Consider the following 9721-nt stretch of genomic DNA (forward strand, 5'->3'; position numbering starts at 1 on the left):
TACAATAATTAAAGTTATAATTATTTAATTAAAATCATTTTAAATAATAATTTTAAAATATTTTATATATATTTAAATACATTATTTAAAAATTATTATATATATATATATATATAGCGATTTTTTAGTTCACAAATTAACATAAAATATCTTTCAATTTATAAAAAATAAAAATAAAAATAATCAAGTATTAATGAACAAGTATATAAACGAAAATATCTCGGTGCAAAAATATTATTATTAAAAGTAATAACTATTTTGTTATTTTCTTCAAGCTGAATTAAAATGAGGGACATGGTCTTTGTTTTACTTTTACATTTATGTATTTTTTCCTTCCAAAAAACCTATAAAAGGTGATCATTGAATTATTTTTTAAATTGCAACCATATGACCCATTATTTTAAAGAGTGATCATAAACTTTACTCATTATGTGGTATTAGTTTAAGAGCATAACCATTGCACCCACCAAATATAATATACTATTTATAGCATCATATCACATGGTAGTTGAGTGGAAGAAAAAGTTGAATTTTTCTTTTTATTTCTAGAAAAGTCACAATATGTTTTTTAAATTTTAAGGTTTAGAAAAAAAAGAAAAGACACTATAGAAATATTTTACATAAATATCACGATGACTCAACATTTTATAGTTTCCTAAATAATGATTTGACTTATCTACATAGAAAACATAAGTGTATTTTCGTCGAATACGTATTTATTTATTTTTATAGTTTTTTTAAAATAATTCAAAAACATTTACATACCGACCATTAAGTATTCATTTCATCAAATCAAATTATGAAAATGTAATAAAATTAAAAATAAAGTTTGCTTTGGCAACTCAACTAGACAAAATTGTTAGAAAACTAAGTTTTTTTAATTTGCAGCCTCAAAAGCTTAATCAATGGCCTTATTATGGAAAAAGAAAATTGAAAAAGAAAACAACACTACTTTCTTTCTTCCTTTAAAAAAAATGTGGTGTGAATAACTTTCCATAAAGGTTAAAATGAATTATCCAGATGTATCCAACGGTTCAATTTTCATTATAATATTAATATTAATTAGCTTATAATAAAGTATAATTATTAACAATTAAGTAATGATTAATGATTATACTGTTTTTAATCCAAAATTTATTCTGAAATAAATTATTTAGTTTTATTTTAAAATAAAGAAATATACACACACTAATTACTATATTAACTTTGATATTTACTACGGTAATCTTCAATTTAATCAACACTTCAAAACAAATGATAATAAAAAAATTTGAACATTAAAACATACATAATACATCAAAAATATATAAATCATATATAACTTTTTTTTATTATCATATATAAAACTAGTTAACAACTTTTAGAAACATAAATTATTTAGTAGATCAAATGCATAATTATGAATTATTGTGTACACGTTTTCTTGCTTGAGGGTTGAAAATTTCCAAAATTATACTAATAATATTTAGTGTTTGGTGTCAACAATTCATCATTTACGTGCCACACACGTGTCACGCTTCATTTTCAGGATTTCATCACCATCAACCATACCATTTAATATACTATTTAATTGTGATTAACAGATTGTTGAAGGAGAAAGAAGTAAATAACAAAAGAAGAAGAAAAAGAAAATTGTATCTTCTTTAATATTATTGTATTTCTTTATACATTAATATGAAATAAAAATGCATTGTTGTATTTATAAACTTGAATTTTTACCTTTTCCTCTCATGACATCATTTGATAAGTTATTTTCTGAACAAAATTAATTAAATACTCTTTTACATTATATTGGTATGGATTATTAAAAGTGACATAATATTCCAACAATGGACTAATTACTTGAAGATACAAGTTGTTAATGGGAACACATTTTGATTATTTTTTCCTGAATAATAAATTTTTTATTTGCTACACTAAAACATTTTTTAGAAAAAAACATGGATTATTGAAGTCTACCAAATGAAAATAATTCCACAATATTAAATTAATAATCAACAATTCCAAACAATTAATTAAAATATGGATTATTTCCGGTTTTACTTTTATAATCTATAAGTAATTATTATGCTATGAACATATAAATGTATTTCTTTATATTCAGTCAAAATGGTTGTGCTCTTAGAAGAATTGAATTTCCTTTTTACATTTAAATCATACAATATTCATCATGACCGAGACAAAGAATACACTACAAAAAATATTCTTAAGTAAAACAATAATTTTAGTAACTTAAAATAATTAAATATTATAATAATTAGTTTAGATACTAATTTATAAATTAAAAATTATAAATAATTAAAATATTTTTTATTATAAATAAAAGATTATAACTAATTTCTAAATTAATAACTAAAATAATTTTTATTGTAAATTGATATTTAATTTAGTCACTAATATTACTTGTCAAAATTTTAGTTAAAAAATATCTTTAATTAAAAAATTAATTTTTAAATACATTTTTATCATTAAAATTAATCATTATATTGACGTGTACAAATTTTATATCAATTATATGTATGATTTAACGGTTCGGTAAATCAATAAATATAATTTTCAAGATTCTTTTAGCAGAACATTTTTTGAAGAATAATTTGTCTCTATATATGGAAGAGTCAGAGAATTTTATTATATTTATAATTCTATATTTTTTCAATTAACTATTGTTTTTTTAATTTAATTTTTCTTTTAGAATAATTTCTTTCTATCTAACTTAATTAAGAAAGAAAGATCTACCTAAATATGTGAATTCTATTCTAATTTATAAATTATAATACAATAAAAGACAAATAATTAATTTATCAACACGCACATGTATATATGAATATGAAGACATAATGATGTTAAATGCGAACCTTAATCACATTAGATTTTTCTCATGACAGTGTGTTCAAAATATAGAAGTCTATCCAAACAGGAGGTGAGAGCAGCATCACCTTAAACTGCATAAAGTTTGACTTGTTTACTCATTCATTAGCAATAATTTGGTGGTACCAGACAAACATGTCGTGAATGAAACAGAAAAAATGTGGTGTTGGATACAACATCTTCGATTCTCTGATTCGGTCCTTGAATCGTAGGTGGCTCTTAGGAAGTTTCTCTTCTATGGACTCCCTCTTGGTCTCTGACCATGTTTTGGTTGTAAAATAGTTTCAACCATTCTTAGTTTAACACATTCAAATCCCAATTCCGCAGTTGACTTGGCAACGGCTTTATCCTTTTTGTTCAGAGTTCAGACTCATTCTATTTTCCTCTCCATCTATAAAAAATTGCAGATTCTGATTTTTCTGCATCAAGTTTTGCCTTTTTCTCTCTCTTCATACTTCATTGCATATTCTTCCTTAGAATTCTCATCTGGGTTCATTCCTCTTTTTGATCTGATCACTTTTCCAGTTGCTGGTGTGAGGAAAAGCTTATAAATTTCGTTCCTTTTTGTGTCACGGCCATGGGTTGTTGTCTGAGTAAAAGAGGGTCAGGGCCAGAAGAGCACATTGGTTACAGAAATGCTGTTGGGGGGGCCCACAATCACAAGAGCCATGAACCCTTTGTCAGCCAATTTCCTGAGAAACATGCTCCTCAGGCTGCTTGGAGGGCCACTGTTCCTTCTCCAGGTCCAAAACATGTTCACAGGGCTGACACAATCACTGGGAAGCCATTTGAGGATGTTAAGCAGCACTATACTCTTGGGAAAGAATTGGGGAGAGGCCAATTTGGGGTGACTTATCTCTGCACTGAAAATTCAACTGGTTTACAATATGCCTGCAAGTCCATCTCGAAGAGGAAGCTTGTGAGAAGAGATGACAAGGAGGATATGAGGAGGGAGATTCAAATTATGCAGCATTTAAGTGGACAATCCAACATTGTGGAGTTCAAAGGTTCTTTTGAGGATAAGAACTCTGTTCATGTGGTCATGGAGCTGTGTGCAGGTGGTGAACTTTTTGATAGGATCATTGCGAAGGGGCACTACAGTGAAAGGGCTGCTGCTGCAGTGTGCAGACAGATTGTTAAAGTTGTTAACATCTGCCATTTTATGGGAGTGATGCATAGGGATCTGAAGCCAGAGAATTTCTTGTTATCCAGTAAGGATGATAAGGGACTTCTCAAGGCCACGGATTTTGGTTTATCGGTCTTCATAGAAGAAGGTAAGTCCGTTATCCATTAAGTGGTCTTTTGCTATGAGAATTAATTTGTTGTGCATTCCTGAAAGATAAGTATGTGGATTCTGGCATAGCTAAGAATGAAATGTACATTATCTTCCACTAAGAACATATACTATTTTGTTTTTGTTTTCTGATTAGTTCTTTACAGGAAAGGTGTATCGGGACATAGTTGGCAGTGCTTACTATGTTGCTCCAGAAGTTCTTAATCGTAGCTATGGGAAGGAAGCAGATATATGGAGTGCAGGAGTAATGCTGTATATCTTACTTAGTGGTGTACCTCCATTTTGGGCAGGTAAACTCTGACTTCGATATGTTTGATAAAAGGATAATCTCCTTGTAGAGGCTAGCTTCATGCTATTTTGCACTTGACTAAATTTTTTCATAAAATATGTGCTGTAGAGACGGAAAAGGGAATATTTGATTCCATATTGAAGGGTTATATTGATTTTGAAAGCAATCCATGGCCAAACATATCAAGCAGTGCAAAGGACCTTGTTCGCAAAATGCTTACAAAGGATCCAAAGAAACGCATTACTTCAGCTCAGGTTCTAGGTTGGTAACTTTTATATATGTTTTATCCTCATTGAAATTCAATAAACTATAGCTGTATAGTGTTTAATAGTTTGGCTTTCTTTCCCATATAATGTTGGACGAGGTTGATTGCAGCATCCTTAAGATTTTTCTTGGTTAATGAATTGTAATTTCTCTGCTAATTGTTTGCTTGTTTTGTATTGTTTGAATAATCAGAGCATCCGTGGCTTAGAGAAGGTGGCAATGCTTCTGACAAGCCAATAGACAGTGCAGTGCTTTCCAGAATGAAGCAATTCAGAGCAATGAACAAACTAAAAAAACTAGCCCTCAAGGTTAGTCCAGCCACAAGATGCATGAAGAGACCACAATGCTCTTTTATGCTTACTGTGTTTGAATTTGATGGCATATGTTACCTCTGTCTAAAAATGAGAGCTAACTGAGTGAATTTTGAATGATCTTTTAGGTCATTGCTGAAAATCTTTCAGAAGAAGAGATCCAAGGTCTGAAGGCAATGTTCACAAATATGGACACTGACAATAGTGGTACAATCACCTATGAGGAACTGAGGGCAGGATTGCAAAGACTTGGCTCAAAGCTAACTGAAGCTGAAGTGAGACAACTTATGGATGCCGTAAGTTGTTGTCGAGTTCAGCAATATCTGTCCTTCAATGTTTTTTCTATGTTCTTTCAAGCTTACACTCCTTTGTTTAATTTAGGCTGATGTAGACGGAAATGGAACAATTGATTACATAGAATTCATCACTGCTACAATGCACAGATACAGGTTGGAGAGAGATGAGCATCTTTATGGGGCCTTCCAATATTTTGATAAAGACGGGAGCGGGTAAGTCCATCTATTGTGAATTCAAACTTGTTCTTCAATCTGTCACATTATGAAAGTAATCTTTTTCTTTTTCTCCAGTAGCATTCTTAGCCTCAGTTCTTTGGACTATTGGATTGAGTTTTCAACAATGAACAAGATCATATACCATAAATCCTATTTCTTCCTAAACCAAAGACCACATTCATTACCAATCATGAATGTCTATTTAGAATTTGAAGATAAATGACACATGACCTTGGATTTTTTTGTTTGATTCCATCACAGGTATATCACAAGAGATGAACTGGAAACAGCCATGAAGGAGAATGGTATGGGAGACGAGGCCACAATCAGGGAAATTATATCAGAAGTTGACACTGATAATGTAAGCCCGTCTTGTATTGACTCGTTACAACTTTGTATGAATAATATACCATGACATATATTTAGATTCATTTGACAACACATTGTAAAAATAAAATAATCGTTAAAAAAAAGTGAACTTTTGCTTGTATAAAAGAAAAGGAGTCAAAGATAACATCAAATGAGTGTAAATTCTTTTGCTTGTCAAAGTATTATTTCTCATTTTGCATTCTAGTTCCATAGTTAACACTCAATTTGGTGGTTTCTCAGGATGGTAGAATCAACTATGACGAATTTTGTACAATGATGAGGAGTGGAACCCAAAAGGGAAAGTTATTCTAAAGGCTTCTAAAAGATATCATAGCTTTGTAGACATGTAAAGTTTATGGTTTAGATTTATGTTTAGCTACATGGAGACTTGGTTGTCAACTCTTATTTCTCTCTTTTTGGTTTCCTTTTCGCTTTGAAGTTTTTCTATTGAGTTGTCATGTAATTTACCAGTGAAGGTAACTTTACAAGTTAGATTGTGCAGTTTGTTAAATTGAAAACCTCATCTGCTGTCCTCTGCTATTGGATGCTGAAAAATGGTGATGCATTTCCCATGGGAAGCAATTATTCATATTTGATTTGAGCAAAATCTGCAATATGGCAGGTCCATTTTGTCCCCAATGAACAAGGAAAACTTATTTCTGCTCCACACTATATGGATTTATGTTTGATTTTATAATAATTTTTTGATAATAAAACATACGTGACATTATTTGATTAATTTATATATTTAAAACAGTAATCAGTACTTATTAAAAGAATATTTTCCTTATAATAATAAGAATAGCTACACCTGATCCATTACGTAATCAATCAAACGTTGAAAAGAAGAGTAGGAACTTCCACCTTCCAACAATGTCTTCCTACTATTTTCACTCGCTTCCACCACTCTCTTCCTTTTCTCATCATCAATCTCCACCAAATTCCTTATTCCATTTTCTATCTTCTCTGCACTCAAAACTGTGGGAGCTTCATTCTTGGACTCAGCCCTGTAATCCAACGAAATCTCGAAAGCAATATCCAGCTCACGCACCAGTAAAAAGGCGTTCGTCTGTTGTTCGGCGTAGAGCGGCCAGGTCGCAATGGGCACACCAAAATGTATGCTCTCAAGAGTAGAATTCCAGCCGCAGTGGGAAACAAATCCCCCGGTCGCTCGGTGGGCCAGTATTTGGGCCTGAGGGGCCCATCCGATCACCTTTCCAATCCCTGCCGTCCGATCTAAGAAGCCCGCGGGTAAAATCGAAGGCAATTCGGAGGGAGCGTAATCAGAGGGCGGGGTCATGAAACTAGAGCCCTTGGGTGGAGGTTTCCGCAGGGACCACAGGAAACGGGCCCCACTGTTTTCAAGAGCCCGTGCGATCTCCCTTACCTGATCCTCACCAAAAGAACCCATGCTCCCGAAGCACATGAACACAACGGAAGAAGGGGGTTGGTTGTCAAGCCAATCGAAGATGTCAGCGTTGTCGGCGTGAGCGTCGGGATGGAGGTTGGGCTTTGGGTTTAGAATAGGTCCCACTGCAAAAACGAGCTGAGGCCCGTCAAGGAAAGAGTGTGCCGCATGGGATTCTAGCTCCTCGAATGAATTTACTATGAAGCCGTCAGCTTTCTTGAGGTCCCTCCCGTGGGCCATGAAAAGCTCCTCCCACTCCTTCCACAGCGCTATGAAAGGGAGATTCCGTGTTGGGACTGGCTTCGCGAAGCAAGGGATGACCCACTCGGCGTCGGGCTCGGTGAACTCGGCGTTCTCCTCTTCCTTCAGGGTGTGAAGATGAAGCATCAAACCAAGGAAAGCAAGACCAGAGGTGAAGAAGACGAGTGAAGGGACGTGGAACTCTTTCGCGACATCGATCATGCTGGTGCAGAACATGTCGACGACGATGGCCGCGAGTGGGGGTGTGGGGCTGAGGTTGGAGACGGCTTCTTTGACGTGTGGCTTTTGAAGTTCGATTGTTGTCATCGGAAATGATGGGGCGTCGGATGGAGTTTCGGGGAGGTTGACGAGCTGAAGACGGTGGGAGTTAAGGGAATGAGTGTAAGCAGCGGTTGTGGTGTCAGATGGTAGTTTGATTACAAAGATAGTGATCCAGATATGGTGATGGCGCTCCAACAGAAGGTTGACGAACTGAATGGTGGAGACGAGATGACCCACTCCCGGACCAGGGATGAAGACGAGTCGTGCAGCTTTCTCCATGTTGCTGACTCGTTCACTCACTCACTCACTCACTCTGAAGCTGTGGTGTGTGTGGAATTATTGAGATGGAAGTCAATGGAAGGATAAGGGAAAGGAAAATCTTATAGGAGGAAACTTCAGGACAGCATTGTTTTGTGATGGTCCCAAAATTCTATTACCAGTTCTTGTCAATGCCAATGGAATTTTTTTTTTCCTTTTATACTCTCAAATATTAATAAAATCGAAATAAAATATGACATTAAATAATAATTATAAATAATAACGTTTACTATTTTTAGAAATGTTAAGAAGTAAAATATTCAATTAATTTGAGTGAACATTAAAAGCGAAGGAAGATTGATAGAATGAAAGTTCCTTTCAAACCCTAAACCCTATAATCTTAAATAGGTTATTGTCTTTTGTGTCTCAATTGAATTTTTTTTTTTTTGTAAAATTTACTTAAATAAAGGTTTTTTTGTCCATTTGATAACACAGTGAGTGAGGGTGTTATGTAGCATAATGACAGTGTAGATTTAATATACGTAGCATTAAAACTTTTATTTTTTTAATTTTTGAATTAAAGAATGATGTGTAAAGAGCAATAATATAATTTCATTAAGGGCAAAGTAGAGAAATCCAATTAAATGAAGTGCTGAAAGTCTCATTCTCCTCTGCAATTGCGAAATCGAAATGAAATTGGGAGAAGTTGAGTTTTAGGATTCGTGGGAGAAAAGTAAAGTTTAATCTTCTTGGATTGGAAGCACGATGGATAATAAAATGCAGAATTCACATTCAACTTCGACATGCAATGGCTAGCGGAATGGAAATCCTACTATAATTTTTCGTGATGTGTCACCCCTTTGCCTGTGTGGAGAAAAAACAGTCATCAGAACACCTCAAACTGCTAAGAACAAAGGAAAACAATTTTAGGAGTGCCTTAAGTACAAGGTAAAAGAACGTTGATGAGCAATTGTTTGTGTTACTAGAAAGTCATTCTAATTGGTTTTTTTTTTTTTTTTACAGAACGGACATGAAAACAGTGGTTGCAATTTCTTCAAATGGTGTTGTGATGATGGTATTGAAAATAGCTATAAGAATCTGAAGTGGGAAGAAAAGCATGAGTGTTTCTCAAAGACAGAAGAAATGGGAGGTGTAACGAATATGATGATTGATTTGCAAAAATATGTTAAGATTGTGGAAAAATGGATAAAGTTGTTGATAAGGGTTATTTGTTTTATTTATGTGCTTAATATTATGGTAATTTCAATATGGATGAGAAATCCATAATGTAGCATGGTTTTTCGTTTTGATAGGATGAAGTAACTGATGTTAAAGTTAGATTGTGAATAAAAGCTGGAATAGCAATGTATTTGACTAACTTCAATTAATGTGATGATGTTCTGTAATGATTAAGTGTCATTGTTGTGATGATGTTTTCTAGCTGTAATCACTTTTAACTAAGCTTTTCAACATTGTGCTAAACAAAAGAACATTTCAATCCTGTGTCTAATATTTCAACTACAAAATTTTGCATAATCCTCACACAATCACTGAGAATGATTTTTTTATTATATTAATGCAAAAAATATAACTCTTTTATATTCATTATATCAATGTGCCCTTAAA

The 9721-nt window shown here is 33.1% G+C and overlaps 2 protein-coding genes across 2 annotated transcripts; one reads left to right on the forward strand and one right to left on the reverse strand.

Annotated features, from left to right (window-relative positions):
- The first annotated feature begins 2865 nt into the window (after nucleotides 1-2865).
- Nucleotides 2866-6573, forward strand: LOC106764709 (calcium-dependent protein kinase 2). Its single transcript, XM_014649056.2, has 8 exons — nucleotides 2866-4142; nucleotides 4309-4452; nucleotides 4560-4712; nucleotides 4908-5023; nucleotides 5155-5322; nucleotides 5408-5535; nucleotides 5800-5899; nucleotides 6148-6573. Exons 1-8 carry the CDS (start codon nucleotides 3446-3448, stop codon nucleotides 6217-6219), a joined length of 1578 nt encoding a protein of 525 aa, XP_014504542.1. The 5' UTR covers nucleotides 2866-3445; the 3' UTR covers nucleotides 6220-6573.
- Nucleotides 6574-6674: 101 nt separating this feature from the next.
- Nucleotides 6675-8331, reverse strand: LOC106764710 (anthocyanidin 3-O-glucosyltransferase 2). Its single transcript, XM_014649057.2, has one exon. It carries the CDS (start codon nucleotides 8114-8116, stop codon nucleotides 6713-6715), a length of 1404 nt encoding a protein of 467 aa, XP_014504543.1. The 5' UTR covers nucleotides 8117-8331; the 3' UTR covers nucleotides 6675-6712.
- Nucleotides 8332-9721: the final 1390 nt, after the last annotated feature.

This window comes from Vigna radiata, chromosome 6 (genome assembly GCF_000741045.1).
Source record: "Vigna radiata var. radiata cultivar VC1973A chromosome 6, Vradiata_ver6, whole genome shotgun sequence".
Lineage (NCBI taxonomy): Eukaryota > Viridiplantae > Streptophyta > Magnoliopsida > Fabales > Fabaceae > Vigna > Vigna radiata.